This window comes from Acipenser ruthenus, chromosome 5, assembly GCF_902713425.1.
Source record: "Acipenser ruthenus chromosome 5, fAciRut3.2 maternal haplotype, whole genome shotgun sequence".
Taxonomy (NCBI): Eukaryota; Metazoa; Chordata; class Actinopteri; order Acipenseriformes; family Acipenseridae; genus Acipenser; species Acipenser ruthenus.
In genome coordinates, this window is record NC_081193.1 from 86,466,200 (window position 1) to 86,483,859 (window position 17,660).

Genomic DNA, 17,660 nt, shown 5'->3' on the forward strand with positions numbered 1-17,660 from the left:
CAAGCTCTGTGTAGTGGGGTTGCAATTCCTTATGCAAGTTCTTATTGGAGCTCAGTGTTTGGTTATCTAGATTGGAAGAAAGTTGGGAAGAACCCTAATAGGTATTGTCTCATCAATAAGGTTAAAGAAGTATCTTATAATATTGTTCCTAGGATCTACCCAACAAAAAGTGTTTTGGCTAGGTTTAAAATGGGCATAGATTATAATGGTATATTCTGTAATACTGAAAGAGAAACCGCTTCATCTGTTTGATCAGTGTGTTTATATAAGTTTTTTTTTTTTTAAATGATACGCAGCATTATTTTTGGTAAACAAGTGAGGTTTGATGGTGTTGAGATTTTGTTTTCTTTTTAAAGGTGCATGCCATGAAACAGAAGATTACATATGTGATTAATCTTTTGATTATTTTGGGGAAATACCGTATTCATAAAAATAAATGGTTAATTTATAAACCAAACTTTACCTTAATTTAAAAAAATGGAGAATTACACCAACACCATCGAGATGCTTAAAAACAAAAAAACAAAAAAAAAAAAAAAAAAAGAAAACAAACACATGATCTCTTTAGTTTATTTGATTTATTTTCTAATTCGTAACGGTACCCCTGGCATTGCCTTTGTATGTTGGTTTATAGTTAGGAATTGTATTTGGAGGTGATAGATTCCTCATGTTTGTTTATATTTATATTGTTATGTTTTGTTGAGCATTTTTTAAAATTTTTTTTTTTTTTTTTTGTTAAAAGAACAATGAAACACAAGTTCCCCCTTGTGGCAGTAAAATGAATGCGTCACAGTGCAACGACTACATAATACTGAAACTAACACCTCGACCCTACTTGACAATCATTACACCCGTGTAAAACTGCACCACAGTGTAGTAAATAATAATGCATTCATTTTTAAAGAATGGTAAACCACAGAACCGTGCGATAAGGCACTGTAACCTCATTGTTTACCATGGTAAAGATGTGTAAAAAAAATGCACATTATAACAGTTTGGAAATAAAGACTCCCATTGCGTAAGCTTGGTCAGTTCCTGGTTTTACACCCCTGATTGTGTTACATAGAGTACTCTAGCTAATCACGCTCCTTGTAAAACCTGGTCTGGGTGCGACTGTGTGTGTGGAAAACAAATGGAACTACTTGAGCGTGTCTATTTGTTTCTCAGACTGACAGTGGCAAAGGGGTGTCTGCTTTGTGATGTAGAGTATTATTATTATTATTATTTATTTCTTAGCAGACGCCCTTATCCAGGGCGACTTACAATTGTTACAAGATATCACATTATACATTATTTCACATTATACAGACATCACATTATTTTACATACAATTACCCATTTATACAGTTGGGTTTTTACTGGAGCAATCTAGGTAAAGTACCTTGCTCAAGGGTACAACAGCAGTGTCCCCCACTGGGGATTGAACCCACAACCCTCCGGTCAAGAGTCCAGAGCCCTAACCACTACTCCACACTGCTGCCCTAGAGTACACTAAAGGCTAAACTATGGAAGGTGGTAAGCATACTTATGCTCTATGCAAAAGGGAGCTTCCGATTGTTATTGTGAACAGTCTTTGTTTAGAACGCCTATAGCATTCTAATCACAGTAAATCCATTCAGCTTGTCTGCTGTATATGTACACTGTGATCCACCTGCTCTGTAAGGATGCCAGCCGTAAAGTATTCAAAACCTTCGCTAATCAAACAGTGCTATACAATTAACAAGCATATCAAGGCGGTTTATGTGCATGAATCAGTTCCTGGATTTTGAATTGAAACGGGTTGAAATATGTCAAATAAAAATACATAATTAAAAATAAATAAATAAATAAATAAAATAAACCGTATGAATTCCAATGTACAGTTTAATTTAAAGATATTGAAACGTATTTGTAAACTATAGTTGCAATCATCGTATTCGTTGCAGACCCCGTATCTAGCCTGGCTCGCTCAAAAACCCAGTGAGGAGCGCTGATTTGCTGCTGGTATTGAATCCCACCTCTCCCACTCACTTCAACTGGGAATTAGTTATACGTGGACTAAGTTAAAGGGACCAGTGGCGTCTGCCGACAACAAATAGCCCACGTGGTTTTCAGTTTTAGCCAATCAGAATGAAGCTTCGTGTCCCTCGGTTCAAGGGTCACACGTTATGGTAACCAAGCTAGCTCAGACAAAAATAAACCTTTTTCATAACCTGGTGAACCGCTGTTGTGTTGTCAGTTATAGGAAAAAACTGGAGGTATGTTTTGTTTGAGTTGTACTTTGTGTTGTCAGCGTAAATAAAGAGTTCTATGGCTGCATGTATTTTCTTTATATCGTTGTATGTTTTTGGTAAATAAAAAAAACGAAAAGCACTTGAACCCCAATTAAGTCCAGATTTAAATGACGGATTTGCTGTGTCAGCATGGTCTGTATGGGTTCATTTAGGAGATCTAATTTTATTATTATTATTAGTATTATTATTATTAATATTTATAAACTGTTTCGTTGTTTTATATTCAACAAGTTAAATGTGTCCAAATGGCAATGGCTGGGTTAAGAATTTGGATCGGACCGTATGTTCTGTCTTGCACAGGTCTGTCTTTAACAAACAAACAAAAAAGGATAAAAAATTTAAATTACACAAATAAAAACCGAATTAAAAATAGCAACGAAACAACCACGGGAGCTGTACTGGAACTCAATCGTTACTGAAGTGATATTGACAAAATGATTCTTCTGCTATGCTGATTAGATGCGGGTTTATTAATAACCAGCATCAAAACGCAGTGCAAAATATCGCTTTAGCAGGTAATATTGGTAGACGAATACATCTACTCATCGTTTAAAGAAAAGGTTCTGAGAGGAATTTGAATTTGGTATTTTAGACACAAAATAACATTGTTTGATTGTTCAACTGCTTTCATTTGAAGCAAATGTAATTGACAGCGACTTCAATTTAACTAATTTGTTACCACTGTCTGTGAGAAGCTCATTTTAACAGAATACAGCGAATTGCAATTTTGTTAAATGGTGTGTTGGAATTGATTAAAAGGGAGTAGGAATTGGAATTGTGAATTCCTTTTGAAATGGAATTGGAATTGTTAATTCTTTTTTAAATAGAATTGGAATTGGACAACTCAACCCTGATCTTTAAGTTTTTTAAACAAGCGAGATGCAGTTTCACCTAACCCATTCACGTGTAATGTGCAGAAATGTGTTTGTGACTCGATGAGAGGACTGTGTACTACAAATGACCCTGACGGGTTTATCAGAGGCAAACAACAAATATTGGTTTCTTGGGTTAAGTACAATTCCTGGTAATGAATGCAGATTTACAAATGGGTTAAAGTTTAATAAAACACCATATATATATATATATATATATATATATATATATATATATATATATATATATATATATATATATATATGAATGATCTTTTAGTTTTCCAGAATGTGTTTTCACTTTGAATAGGGTTACCATATGGCTCCATGTAAAAAAGGACAGTTCAGGCTTTTCAACTCACATTGCAATGCATTCTGGTACATGTAGTCCTGTTTTGAAAGGTACCTGTGACAGGTAAAACATACCAGAATGCGTTGCGATTCGAGGTGAAAAGTCTAAACTATCCTGGTGTACATGGTTATCTATGTGGAACTGCAGCCAGAAACAAGGCACACTGATCAGGAAGTGGCAAAGATGTTGAGCCAGATTTAGTTTTCTGCTTTCAGTATTTTCAAAGTTAAATAATATGAAACAAAAACGGCTATATTTTCAGAATGCAAAAAAATAAATAATGAATAAACTTTGGTGTGTGGAAGCTTTAAACATTTGCCGTTTTCTTCGTGTATTTAGAAAGAAGTGGAGAAAACGACAGCATGTAACTGTTGTAGCTTTGTTACTAGAACACATTCCTCATAGAATGTGTACTGCTTTAAGGTCTGTGTTGGTCAAAGCCATTTCCACATTGAACAGTTGCCGTTTTATGTTTCTTTCAAACTTCAAACCTCACTGCAGTGCTAATGTTGGTTGTGGTCAGACATGTACTGTTGCTTTTGGTTTAAGTGAACATTGTACCAGGTCTGATGGAGGTGTGCATTGCATTCTGTCGGATGCCAGAATGGAACTTTATGTGAAATACTACGGCCGCAGCTATATGTTTTAGAAGTGCTTGCATACTGGTTTCCTTAAAAGGGGTTCCAAGTTTGTTTTAATGGTCCAAATATTGACCCCTGCAGGGATGAAAATAAGACTCCCATTGCACTGGAGTTGGATCCATTCCTGGTTTAACTATGAGTTTAATGGAACACGCTTGAGCTTGTTGCTTGTACACTGTGGTTAATCACGCTAAAAACCTGAAATGGGTTAAACTGCTTATTCTCATTCCCTGCCCTACTAGGAAATTTGCATGAACTTATCTTAAGCTATTCAATACAATGTTAATGTAGTCCACGGTAGCCTTTGTGTTACTGAAACCTGTAATTTGTTATATTTGTACATATTGGGATCACAGCTATGTGTGTGTGTGTATAGCTTGCTATTGATGTGAGCGATGTCTGGGATGTTTCTTGTTTCAGGTACCTGGGATCATGTTGCAGGAGGGTACAGTTATGTATAGCTTGCTATTGATGTGAGCGATGTCTGGGATGTTTCTTGTTTCAGGTACCTGGGATCATGTTGCAGGAGGGTACAGTTATGTATAGCTTGCTATTGATGTGAGCGATGTCTGGGATGTTTCTTGTTTCAGGTACCTGGGATCATGTTGCAGGAGGGTACAGTTATGTATAGCTTGCTATTGATGTGAGCGATGTCTGGGATGTTTCTTGTTTCAGGTACCTGGGATCATGTTGCAGGAGGGTACAGTTCACAGATGGCGGATGCTGAATTTGTTGCTTCTCATCTCCTGCCTTCTCTCTGCCAGTGGTCAAGACCCTGCTCACCCAGATGTGGTGAGAGAGGGGCATCGGCCCAATATCAGGCTGGACAGGGAAATGGTGCAGGACAGAGAGTACGTATAGTATTGGTTTCTTTGAGAAACATATCAGTTGATTGTATAGTATATAGTGTAAAGCGCAGTAGTACTGTAAAGAACCTTGCTATGGATGGACAAACATGTTGCAGTAAGAATGGAAACATGATAGTTGACTATGCTGGGAACGTTATCATACCGAAAAAGTAATACCTGATATTCAGAGTTTTGTTTTGCTGAGAAACCGGTAAACAGTGCTTTTATTGTAATTTTAAAATTACAGGTTTATTTACTGCAAGAATTTTTTGCTTTTCATTTCATATTCTTAAAGCTAGACATTGTATCATTTTGTAAAGTTAAGGCAATGTCATAAGACTGCAGCCTTTTTACTTTCAGTGTCAAAGTGCTACAGTATTATAGTAGCACTAAGCCACAAGATGTGCTGGTACTGCAGAACCAATCTCTTGCTGCTTCACAAGGAAACTCGGTGTGGAAACCCTGTCGCTGGTTAAAGAGTATTAACTGTATTAACACAATCAGATTTCATAAAGTTGTCCAGTAGATCCATCTGTGGGGCTTGTTACAGTTCGCATGAAAGAGCAAGAATGCATCTGCTGTACAGAGGAGTTCAAATGTTTGTCTTCGTTTTTTTTTTTTTCTTGTTCAGTCACATTATGGAGCATTTAGACGGTGTTATTGACAAGCCTGAGTCGGACATGTCGCCCCAAGAGCTGCAGCTGCACTACTTTAAAATGCACGACTACGATGGCAACGACCTGCTGGACGGCTTGGAGCTGGCCACTGCTATAACCCATGTACACAGAGAGGTGGGTACACATTACCAATGTGTGTGAGCATACTGCGTCTTCACCTGCAGTCCTGAGATTACAGCAGGGGTGGCCAAAGTTGGAACTTCCACTCCTAGTCTGTGTTCCAACCCTGTTCTAAGTTGTTGTTGTTTTTTTTTTTTTTTAATTTAGTCGTTGCCAATTATTTTTATTATTTTCTCCCAATTTGGAATGGCCAATTATTTTTTATGCTCAGCTCACCGCTACCACCCCTGCGCTGACTTGGGAGGGCGAAGACGAACACACGCTGTCCACCGAAGCGTGTGCCGTCAGCCAACCACTTTTTTTTTTTCACACTGCGGACTCACCATGCAGCCACCCAAGAGCTACAGCGTTGGAGGACAATGCAGCTCTCGGGCAGCTTACAGGCAAGCCCGCAGGCACCCAGCCAGACTACAGGGGTCGCTGGTGCGCGGTGAGCCGAGGACACCCTGGCCGACTTAACCCTCCTCCCCCCCGGGCGACGCTCGGCCAATTGTGCGCCACCCCCAGGGAACTCCCGTCCACGGTCGGCTGTGGAATAGCCTGGACTCGAACCGGCGACGTCCAGGTTATAGAGCGCATCCTGCACTCCACGCGGAGCGCCTTTACCAGATGCGCCACTCGGGAGCCCCCTAAGTTGTTTTAATTGAACCAATTAATCATCCACCCAGAACCTGGAGTAGTTAATTATATAATTTGACCTGGAGTGGAATGGCCCTCCAAGACTGTGATGGGACATCCCTGGATTGGTACTCATGGAATTGTATGATTTTTACATTAAGAAAAAGTGCTACATATTGTAGTCCGGTTGACTATTGCGTTTTAAATGATATGCATTGTATTTTCTATACAATGGAGACACATTTACGAGTGTCAAGTTGTGTGCGAGTTCTGGCTTCTCATTAGTCTCTTCAAAACCACATGCTCACATTTGTAGATGTTTAAACCCTTGGCAGGGGAACTGTACAGTATGTTACTTATGTGTGTGTTTTGTTTTTGTTTAATCAGGAAGGAGGAGAAAATAGCCATCAAATGAATGAAGAGGATCTCATTAGTTTAATAGATGACGTGCTGAGAGATGATGACAAGAACAACGATGGATATATTGATTATGCAGAGTTTGCTAAGTCGTTGGCGTGAAAAAAAATACCTACAAATAAAATGGTTTAGCCTTTTACCTATTTCAAGCAGGAACTACTTCACAGTCACACCAGCATTCACATTCTCCAAATCTCCAAATCAATAACACAACCAAAATATTTGAAATTAAAAAATATTTTAGTCTGGAGCTGAGCATTACAGTATCGTTATATATGTATACTTGGTTTCACAGACTCCAATTTGCACTAATCTTGGACTTCCTAATGTTACCGTAGGTAAACCAAGATCTTTGCTATTCAGGGTCTGTGAAACCAACCTTCAGTATATTTAAGGTGATGACAAAGGCAGTTTTCTAATAATAGAGTATTTGAGATTCAGAGGCTCCAATATACTGTATTAGTTTATTCTAATAATTGGAGGTTCTTATGAATTGAGTGTTGGCACATACGCTGCTATGTTAGGGTAGTAGCACAATATATTAATTAAAAAAAAAACAGCATATTCCTCATCTTGTTTTAGATTATAAATATGATGAGAAAGTTGTTAATCTGTTAAGGAATTCTCAGACTTCTAGGTCTTAAATGTCCTGCTGGTCTTTACTCTAAGTTAAGAATCATTTTGTCAGAAGGACAAGGCAAAATCAAGAAAGGGTAGTTTGATGTTGATGAATCTGGGCAGGTTTGTCAAAACCGTTTGGGTGGAAAATGAGAATTGAATCGGTGGTCCTAGTTGAAGTTTTCCTTTGGGGGGTCCCAGGCCCAGGCCCAGTTTATCACTAGCACACCTAGTAAATGAATTCCATAGTGCAGCATTAATCAGATGACCCGTCTGTCACACTTTCTCTTGTCCTTGAAATCAAACAGGAGGACGGTGATTCTGTGGCATTGGTACACATGGCTGTGTGTTTGAATACTGCCCAGGTTTTTATACGTGTTTGATAAAGCCATATTGACAGTTGAAACCATTTGTATACTTAATTGTAAAATAGTTAGGTTTTTTTTGTTTTTTTTTGTTTTTGTTTTTAAACAATACACTGTGTTTGTAAAAAAATAACATTAATAGTAAGCTCTGTCAAGTATTTTAAAATATTCATTTGGGGGATTTGATCCAGAATGTTAAATATACCCTCCATACTGTGACTTTATTTTGATACTGTGACAAATCTGTACAGTTAGTCATATGTTATATAAGCATAAATATAACTTGTGTGTGTGTATATATATATATATATATATATATATATATATATATATATATATATATATATATATATAACTGTCCCTCTGTTTTTTGCCTTTTATTAAATATTCCTATTTTAATATATAAACAAACACTTACTTCCTCACTAAGGGTGTTTGGTAATTTCCACAGTGTTACGGAAAACCTCAGTTCCGTGGTCGAGAGGGAAGCTTATGTCACAAGTGCCACATTTTGTCACAATACAATGAAAGGTTTCAGTGATTTAGTTTTAGTTTCTAGCAGATAAGTTTGGTGAGGGACTGTTGGTGGGAGAAATAGCCACATTGCCTGTCCTAAATACAACACATTGGGCCCTATTCCCAAAGCTTCAGCTCATGAACTATTTAAAGAATGTTCTTCCTGTTTTGTTTTGATAGATTTAAAAAAAAAAAAAAAACTATTGTTATTCACAACATTGCTGTATAGTATATTAAAGAAACACAGTTGATGTGAATGTTCTTCAAAACAGGCTTTAAAAGAAAACAAAGAAGACCATGTTTAACTTCTGAGTTAAATCTTTGGAAATCACTAGGTCTCTGCTGCCTTCCATTACACAGACTGTTCTGTACAGTTCATACGAATAAGATTCTAACGTGGTGCTTTATGACACCTGGTGGCACAATTGGGCAACTGCGCTATTATCTTTAACGCAAATTCAAAAAAATAAATGCATGTGTGCATCTTTCAAATTGTAAAGTATAAAATACACACCAACATCGAAAATATATTCAGCAGAAGAAAAGGGAAACAAATTATAGTTCTAACTAGTTGTAATAAGCAGCAACGAAAACGGATTTTAAAACTTTGATTAGAGCAAAATCTACATCGTCTTCTTCATCCATTTATGGCACTACATACTTTGGACTGCAGTACAAATATCCTAAGTCCGGCCCAGTGGTTTTGACTTTTAAGTGTGATCCATCTGTTTTGTAATAATGTAATGCTTTACTTGCTATGTTCTGGTATAATAATTTAATCCAGTCTAATTAAACTAGAAAACAAGTTTTTACGTTTCAATTTTTTTTCATCACTTTAATTTATTAACATGTTTAATGTCATTCCCATAGATTTACTAAAGTTTTGTTCAACTACTTTACACAAACACATTTCAAAGCGACTTTATCCCAGGATTTAAATGAGTGTTTCATTTATCAAGGAGCTTATCTGGTGTTTCTGAGGCGAGGGAAACAACAGATGTAAAATATTATTAAAACAAAACAACCTACAGCAGGAATGTAGAACAACAGAAAAATGAGACAGCACAAAAGCAACTTGACTGCACAGTATGTTCATGCTATGCTCCAAGCCCTGTTCCATTACGTTAAATATATTTTTAAGAGGTGGAAGCGCAAAGCTCTTTCTCTATATGGATGCATTTCTTTATTTTATTTACATTGTAGCACAAGCACAAGACTGGCAGGCTGACTGGTTCACTGCATTTCCCTTTAAATAATCAAAAAGCCAGTTAACAAATGCAATTCAATTTAGTATGGTTTTACCAGTAGTGGAAGTTTACAGTGAATTTTAAGCTCATAAAAGTGGAGGCTTCACAGAACTCAGCTGGGAGGGAAGAGGGAGGCTCTGTTGAAGCCAGTTTTAATTCCAGTGGGAGGAGTGGTCCAAGCCTGGCATGGGGGGCAGGGAGAGCATGGATGTGGGGGAGCTGATGGCACGCAGGGGGCTGTACCAGTCTTCGTGCTGCCTGGGCGGGGCCGCGGCTGGGGGGAGGTGAGGGTGGCTGCTGGCACAGCTGAACTGGCTGACGGACGGGGGTGGCCCATAGCTGGCTGCTGCCATGGAGGAAAAGCGTGGGAGGTGGTTGATGGTGTGGGGGTACTGGTACTGGCGCGCTGACGTGTTCACTGGACACAACCCTGACATCAGGCTGCTGCAGGCTGAGATCACAGCGGGGGTCATGGGCTTCTGCACGGCTCTCTCGTGCTTACGGTGTTTAGCTCTTCTGTTCTGAAACCACACCTGAAAAAAAAAAGACTTCATAGTTAGCTCACCTGTTTACATTTGTAGGAAAGATATCTCCACTGAAAACTGAAGATTGCTCTATAACCACAAAACTAATCTAAAACACTATACATTATTATTATTATTTATTTCTTAGCAGACACCCTTATCCAGGGCGACTTACAGTCGTAAACAAATACATTTCAAGAACATACATACATACATCAATACCCCTTTTTTCAGTATGACACTAAAATGTAAATACTTATTTATAGGGTAGTCTATAAAGTCAATGAAAGCTATAACAGTGGAGTAGTGGTTAGGGTTCTGGACTCTTGACCGGAGGGTAGTGGGTTCAATCCCAGGTGGGGGATACTGCTGCTGTACCCTTGAGCAAGGTACTTTACCTAGATTGCTCCAGTAAAAAACCCAGCTGTATAAATGGGTAATTGTATGTAAAAAATAATGTAATTGTATGTAAAAATAATGTGATATTTTGTAACAATTGTAAGTTGCCCTGGATAAGGGCATCTGCTAAGAAATAAATAATAATAATAAATTAAAGTGCCTCCATGCCTGTTTTAAGTCCCAAATAATTCAATTAAATGGTCAGTATTACAAAATCTGTCCTAATCCTCATTGGTTGATTTACTTTTTGCAATTCTGAATGTCATAACAGGTGTGGCCTGCTTTGTTTCCAAGCTGTCTAAGGTAGTGCAGAGGCACACGGCAGTGGTGGATCTCTTCCTGGTCACATGCACCGCTCCTCAGCCACACCCTGCACTGATGACTACCTGAATGCGAGCCTCGTTGAGCTTGGTGGTCTTGGCCAGCTCCTCCCGGCAGTAGATGTCAGGGTAGTGGTTCTTGCTGAACGCAGCCTCCAGGTGTTCCAGCTGCTCCTGGCTGAAGGTGGTGCGATGGCGCCTGCGAGCCGGGGTCGGATAGTGAGCTCGAGTGAGCAAAGAGCCGCTCCCGGGGCCTGCAGGAAACTTCTTGTAGGGGCCGTCGACATCTGGAACAAAGTGCATGGGGGTTCAGCTGGGTTACACCAGCAACACCACTTCAAGTTTGTACGCATCCAAAATGTGTTTGGCATCACAGACCTTCATAGCCCTTGCTTTTTACTACACAAAAGCTTCCAGGACTTAGACTGCAGTAGTGGTCACTGGTGGTTTATCCACATCCAATACTGTAATTTCTTTTTTCCTTTTTTGTTGTTTTCTCCCCAATTTAGTAGTGTCCAATTATTTTGTTTAGCTCAGCTCACCGCTACCACCCCCGCGCTGACTCGGGAGCAGCGAAGACGAGCACATGCTGTCCTCCGAAGCGTGTGCCATCAGCCGACCGCTTTTTTACACACTGCAGACTCACCGTGCAGCCACCCAGAGCTACAGCGTCGGAGAACAACGTAAAGACAACCCAAAGACAATAATGTACCTCTGTTGTGCAAATAAATGCATTTACTATTATTATTCAACACCATTTGTTATACAGTGTAAACAGCTATTATGATGGCTTTGTTCAAAACCATACTATACATGCAATTAGTAAATGACTCGCATTTAAAGCACTGTGATTCATGCTTTAATAGTTCATGCTGCAACACATTTTATCAAAGAAAGACTTTGTGATTTTTAAATCTGACTCACACCTACTAAATCCATACTAACACACAGGTAGTCCCGCAGTAGAAATCTCTGGTGACAACAGGACAAACCTAAAGTGAACATTCCATTGGAAATATCCGTGGATTAAGTGTTACTTCGCCAACCTCCCTACCCGATGGGAACTTGATAATCACCTGGCTTTAGCCTCCACAATTCAATATCGTGAGAACAGTGTAGTACAGCTAGGAGGATATTGTTCAGTATGGGAACAAAAGCCATCAAAAGTGACTAATTTGTCGAGAGGACTATGGGCTTTCTTACAGTGGCCGTCATTAGCAGAAGAAGTCAATAGAAAACGTCCAGGCGAGCAGGCAGGGTAATGACAATTTAATACCTTTCGCTTTGTGTTCAGGATTGGTCAACTTTCCAACGAGTAAAGGCAACACAACACACCCTATCAAGTGAACTACACGGGGGATAAAAAAAAAAACAGTCTGTATCGTAATGAAATACCACCGCCACAGATCCCTGACAAAAAGCTGATCAAAAAGCGTAATTACGCGTTTCCACATCGGGCACATGCGGCTCTGTCATAACATTGAAGCGCTCTTGTTTTTTTTTGTTTTTTTTAACAATATATGCGCTTCTGATTCTTAAACACTACATCCCTTTGTTAACCATTTCACGGGCAATTAGTTCACAATACACATCTGCTAATTATGTTCAATTGCCTTTTGCAAAACGTCTACTCCGAATTGTTTTCGATTCACTTGCTATCCTGTCATTCAAAACGGTTGATTATAAGATTGCCTCTTACACAGCACGATTCTCAGCTAATGGTTGAACAAAACAACTTGATACATGAGCCTACATTGAAACCCCTCAATTTAAACGTATTAGGTAAAAAAAGGCGACACATAGCTTATTTATGACTTTCCCAATTTATCGGACCGTTTTAAAAAACCCCACAATAGAGACCAGACAGTCGTTCACAGGAAACAAAAAAACAAAAACAAAAACAAACAAAAAAAAAACGCAATACAACACAACAAAGATAACTGCCTTGGATATTATTAACCTTCAAAGTCGTGTTATGATTGTTTGTGTACCATAACCCAATGAAAGACTATGGTACTGTGTACTGGTAAAACATTTGTTTATGGTGTAGTGTTAGAAAGTGGTACATCGTCAGAATGTGGAACGCATACCAAAACTTGACCTGTGTAACGTCAGAAAGCGATACGTTGTCACATTGAAGGTGGCACGCTGTCTGATGGGTATTGTCAAACAGAGGTACATTTATCATTAATTATACATTATTTTTTTTGCAAACGTAAACTGGAAACAGACGATCAATTTCTTTAAAAGAAAAAAAAAATCCACGATGAACAAGACCAAATGAGACGTCCACCGCAAAGTTTCACAAGTAAAAAATGTACAAGACCCAAAGTATTAAATATGATCAATATTCGCATACTGTTTTCTTAATGGTGGAAACACATATGATAAATTACATTTATAACGATGTAAAAGATTGGAAAATATTATCAATTAAATTTAAAAAGATGTAAAAGAATGTTTAGCCATTGTTTAGGAATGCGCGTATTACTTTTTAACGCGTGCGTGAAAATTACACCGCAAGGGCAAGAAATTAAAGTTACTTTCAATTCAGATTCTTCTTCTTTAGTCAGACTTGTGTAAAATTAAACAAAACCTGACAAAATATTAAAATATATTAATAATCGAAAATATTTCAAAACTTTTTCTTTTTTAATAACAATCATTTTTAAAGGTGTGGCCTAGTTATTGTAGGTCGCTGGTTGCCAAAGACCAATTTGCACTGTGTATAAAACAAAAACATGAAATGATTTGAAAATAAAATTGGTGTTTTATGTGTTTCTATATTTGTTAATACGTGTCTTTGTTTATTAATTGAGAATACTTCATAATATTTAAGTGTTAAAGCAACGTTACAAAAAGTAAACCAATAATGCTCATTTTAATATATTTCATAAGGCAGTAGAATTATATATTAGAACTGCTGGATTCGAAAATCCAACAATTTCATCAATATGACCCTATTGTTTGTGTCAGGTTTATCACAACAATCCTTTTCACCTTGTCCGTTATTGTATTTATAGTGTACTCTTTATTTTTATGAACAAAAACAGAAACAGAACACAATTAATATTAATATATAAAAGACATTAGTTAATAGCTAGTACATTTAAAAGTAACTGCAACATGCGGTGTACTGAATATTTATGACAACTAATATTATTTCCGTCAAAAACAAACACAATAATAATAATAATAATAATAATAATAATAATAATAATAATAATAATAATAATAATAATAACACATGTATTCCTAAAACAGTCACCTGCAGTGGAGCTTACGGACGTTATATCTGAGTAAAGCTCTGGAAATTCGTTGCATTTTCTCTTACTCCCCTTACTGTCCTGCATACTTTGTGCCGTTGTTATCGTCCAGGGCGGCCCGGGTGTGTGAGGCGCGGCGCTGTCTCTCTGGAAGGCTACCGAGAGGCCTCCTGTTGAATTATAACCAAACTCCTGCTGCCACCTTTTACTAGGTGGCACCGTGACATCACACAACCTCTCCAGGAATAAGCAAGCCAATCACATCCTCACACCGAGGTCACTGGAGCACTGGAGCATTGGAGCATTGTAATGCTGTTATTATATATTGATAGATAGATACTTTTTTAGTTTTTACTTTATGAAAGATTTTACTTAACAATTAGACAGACAGACAGACAGATAGACAGACAGATAGACAGACAGATAGACAGACAGACAGATAGACAGATAGACAGATAGACAGATAGATAGATAGATAGATAGATAGATAGATAGATAGATAGGGGTAAACAAATAAAGCCATATTCATTAATTCAATTTAGGCCTTTTTTGAAGATGGCCCAAATCTAAAATTGTTGTGTTAAGGATATGTAAGCTAATGAAGACGTCATAATATAGGATAAATGCATTCGCCATTATTACAGATATAGCTGGGTATACATAATTGACTATTGGATGTTTTTACAATGCATTTCTGGCTTATTTAAAAAATAAATATGCACGAAGCAAATACAAATGAACATATATGCATATTGATACTGAAATAATAATAGGCCAGTAATCGTTGTTTCGTTTAACAATATAAAACCATGATGGGATTATATAAGTATAGTAAAATAAATAAATAAATAAATAAATAAATAAATAAATATTGAATTTATAATTTGGAAACCAAAATGTTGTAGTCGCTAATTAATTTTTTCTTCCATTACAATTGTGTGTTGCAGTTAAGTCACTCAGAAAGAACACAATCTTTTTTTTTTTATTTTGAATCCCAAGTGCCCGATTTGTGACGATCCAATTCGTTAATAAGAAACATGCTTTTGCATACATAACTGTGAACTGTGAGGCTACCTGTCAATGTATTCTTTCAAAACAACACGACTGTGATGCAATATATTGCAAATACTGAAACTGCATGCATGACAAAAGATCCATGGTCACTGCTAAAAATAAATAAAAATAAATAAAAATAAAATAAAATAAAACAAGCAAGATTCCAGTTAAATCTCAAATAAATCGTTTATGTACATTCACAGCAAAAGAGGAAGACAACACATCTGTGTCAGTGTTTTTAAAACGAATCATATAGGAATGGGTAATATTTCCCCAATGTGTAGCCTATTAAGCAGATGAAAAGCAGTTATTCAGTGTGTTTGTAATTAAGTAAAGATACAGCGGCAGTGAACGGGAGACACGGTGGTGGCGTCTAATCTTAGCCCATGTTCTGCATGTCCTCTATAGTGTAAAGGATAATAACATTAATTTAACACCTATGCTGTAATTAAAGCAAAAACAGTCAGGGATTAAGACTACAATGACGATAAATAAAGAATAGAAAATTGTGCAGCATTTGGCAATGCAACGAACATTATAAGCCGTGTTCAATTTTTTATTGTATTGTTTCAGTTAGTTTTATTTATGTGTACTCCCCCCCCCCCCCCCCCCTAAAAAACGACGTTTTTACTTACTTTACGGCGTGTGTAATGTTATTTATTTGTGTGTTTATCCCCTATTTATTTATGTATATATTTATTCGTTTATCCTCTTTCTACGCAAGTGTTTGAGTTGGTTAATTTAGTGGGGTTTTTCAACAGCATAATCTCCTTTATTGATTATCAGAAATATGCCTATAAACTGAATCAGCTTTCTTGACGTTGTTTTCTATGTTTAATTATTATTGTGCACGCTAATCTGTCCTTTAACGCAACAATATTTGATTATTCATTTACTTATTCATTTTTCATATATGTTTTACTTTAGCCCAATGTGCTACCACTTTGTGCGCTTCTTACGGCTGCTGATACGGGCATCTCGTTGTGCTGGATTTGCACAAATTAACCAATGTGACTTACAGCGCTGTAAATCTTTTTTTTATTACCATTCATTCCGTGGTGAAATCAAAGCCGTATTTAATTAACATGGATCATGTGTGGAAATGTTATGCAAAATATATTTTCAAAGTACAAACACTTGCAAATATTAGTGACAGTGAGGGCTGAGTTTTCTTTTTATTGCTACAATTGATTATGGAAATACTGGAGAGCTAGCTAGCCAAAATAAGGTACACTGAAATGATTTCCATTTGTTTAGGTATCAAGTTATCATAAATAATAAAACAGGCATACAGAGCGGTCGTTTTGTTCACTTTTTGTCACGTGATTTGAAATACAAAATGAATACAAAATGTAAATCCTGACAAGAATAACCTCGTAAAATGTATTTCTTTATTATTTATAATTTCTAAATGTGAGAGTCTGAGAGAAAGGCGTAGTTTAAGGCTACATTTTGGAAAAATGTCTATTATGTAATCACGCCATTAACAGCAGATCCAGTGGGAGCAATAGCAGGTGCTGCATGGTACTGCACACGGGCCCACGCACTCAGAAGGGCCCGGAGAGGTTCGAACGTTTTTATTTATTTATTTATTTATTAACAACGATAATATCCTTCGCATTTATATTTGCAGATGTTACACATTTGTATCACTGTAGCTGCCGGTGTGCGATGCCAGTAATTCAGATTGTATCCTCCCACATTTTAACAGGTGGCGTTATTGTCTTAATTATCCTCACTTTTTTCCCCCAGAGGCTGGTACGAGGCACGTCTTCATGGAAGGCTTTGGGGTGCTATTCAGCACAAACATTTGCAGACAGTTATATTCTGTGTGAACGATTCATTCTGTAGTTTAGACGGAAGCTGCTGGGTGCTGCTGTGAGCACCAAAATAAACTACAGCAAATCAACATGCCTGTATTTCTGATTTATTAATAATAATAATAATAATAATAATAATAATAATAATAATAATAATAATAATAATAATAATAAACGGTGTCATATGTGAGACAATTTCTGCAAATGTCTGTGCAGAATTGTGAATTCTGTAATAATGTCTGTGATCGCAGAATTGGGGAATCCTGGTAGGATTGGTGATTAAACCTGTTCGTTTATGATTAAAAAAGAGTGTAGTGCTGGATGTAAAGATGTACTCAAAATAAATTAAAGTAGGTGAGTAGAAAACGTTGTTATTACGTACTGTTTGATACGTGCTAACATTCAGACAATTAAATATAGTTCAATATTGAACACTTGATTTGGTAGGTTTGATGTTTATAAATAAGGGTTAGGGAGGGGGGCTCACAATAAGGTCCTGCAGTGGGGCCCATCTTCCTCTTCCTCCGCCTCTGAGCAGGTCGTTAATTTGCACACGACACACTTCAAGACGTGCAATTGGAAAGTTCGATTACCAGCGACTGTTGGAGAAACTAAATTAGCTGATTTCAAAGCAATTAACGGGGGGATGGCTAATTGGTTATTTAGTGAATTCCAGATTGGAATTAAAAAGTCTTTAAACCTGGCTCAATA

General features: G+C 37.3%; 2 protein-coding genes across 3 annotated transcripts; one reads left to right on the top strand and one right to left on the bottom strand.

The window, feature by feature from the left end:
- Positions 1-2,107: 2,107 nt before the first annotated feature.
- On the top strand, positions 2,108-9,125 carry LOC117402473 (multiple coagulation factor deficiency protein 2 homolog). Its single transcript, XM_034003652.3, has 4 exons — positions 2,108-2,237; positions 4,814-4,989; positions 5,618-5,777; positions 6,789-9,125. The coding sequence occupies exons 1-4, from the start codon at positions 2,148-2,150 to the stop codon at positions 6,918-6,920; spliced, it is 558 nt and encodes a 185-aa protein (XP_033859543.2). The 5' UTR covers positions 2,108-2,147; the 3' UTR covers positions 6,921-9,125.
- A 124-nt stretch (positions 9,126-9,249) lies between these two features.
- Positions 9,250-12,273, bottom strand: LOC117402855 (paired mesoderm homeobox protein 2-like). 2 transcript variants are annotated; one of them, XM_034004435.2, is made up of 3 exons: positions 12,084-12,273; positions 10,874-11,094; positions 9,250-10,097 (listed from the first exon to the last, which is right to left on the bottom strand). In XM_034004435.2, the coding sequence occupies exons 1-3, from the start codon at positions 12,268-12,270 to the stop codon at positions 9,717-9,719; spliced, it is 789 nt and encodes a 262-aa protein (XP_033860326.2). In that variant the 5' UTR covers positions 12,271-12,273; the 3' UTR covers positions 9,250-9,716. The 2 variants fall into 2 exon arrangements, with proteins under 2 accessions (XP_033860326.2, XP_058880687.1); XM_059024704.1 differs by lacking the exon at positions 12,084-12,273 and adding an exon at positions 11,884-12,022.
- Positions 12,274-17,660: the final 5,387 nt, after the last annotated feature.